Source organism: Penaeus monodon, chromosome 23 (assembly GCF_015228065.2).
Source record: "Penaeus monodon isolate SGIC_2016 chromosome 23, NSTDA_Pmon_1, whole genome shotgun sequence".
In the NCBI taxonomy this organism is placed as follows: Eukaryota; Metazoa; Arthropoda; class Malacostraca; order Decapoda; family Penaeidae; genus Penaeus; species Penaeus monodon.
In genome coordinates this window covers 7,031,260-7,031,750 of record NC_051408.1, presented here as the reverse complement: position 1 = coordinate 7,031,750, position 491 = coordinate 7,031,260, and the positions used below count along the sequence as shown (strand labels likewise).

Sequence of the window (491 nt, the reverse complement as noted above, 5' to 3'; positions counted from 1 at the left end):
TACTTACATGAAAACTACTGAATGCACTGAGAAAGATATGATCATGAGACAAAATACAAAATCATTAGCTGAAACTTTATAAAGTTGCATCCTACCTACTCCAGGTGCTCAAGTATAAACAAAATTTCAGTATGTATCTAGAAATTATTATCTTTGAAAAAGTAATTTCAAAATAACTTATTCTTATTTGCTTAATAAAATATATATACAAAAACTCACCTTTTCAAAATATGGCTTAGAAAACTCGGTCTTCAAAGCAGAAAACCAACTTGTTCCAATGTTCTCATGGAGAGCACCAAATTTTCTGCTTGTTTGCTTTATCTCAGCCTGGTAATCATATCATACCAATATTAACATAAAAATATAACAGGAGTATACCTGATGGGTATTTATCACTTCTATATCACACCCTCGTTTAATCCTGCTCATGGCGGCATTTCTATATACTGTTATGAAAATATGTCACATCTATATTTGTCAAAAAAAAAAAA

At 29.9% G+C, this 491-nt stretch overlaps 1 protein-coding gene across 1 annotated transcript in view; it reads right to left on the bottom strand.

The window, feature by feature from the left end:
• The window catches only part of LOC119587756 (uracil-DNA glycosylase-like), a 12,641-nt gene that overhangs the window by 4,206 nt on the left and 7,944 nt on the right, over positions 1-491 (bottom strand). Inside the window, exon 4 of the mRNA XM_037936442.1 lies at positions 220-327. Coding sequence (XP_037792370.1) covers positions 220-327 — 108 coding nt within the window. The remainder of the gene's footprint in view (positions 1-219; positions 328-491) is intronic.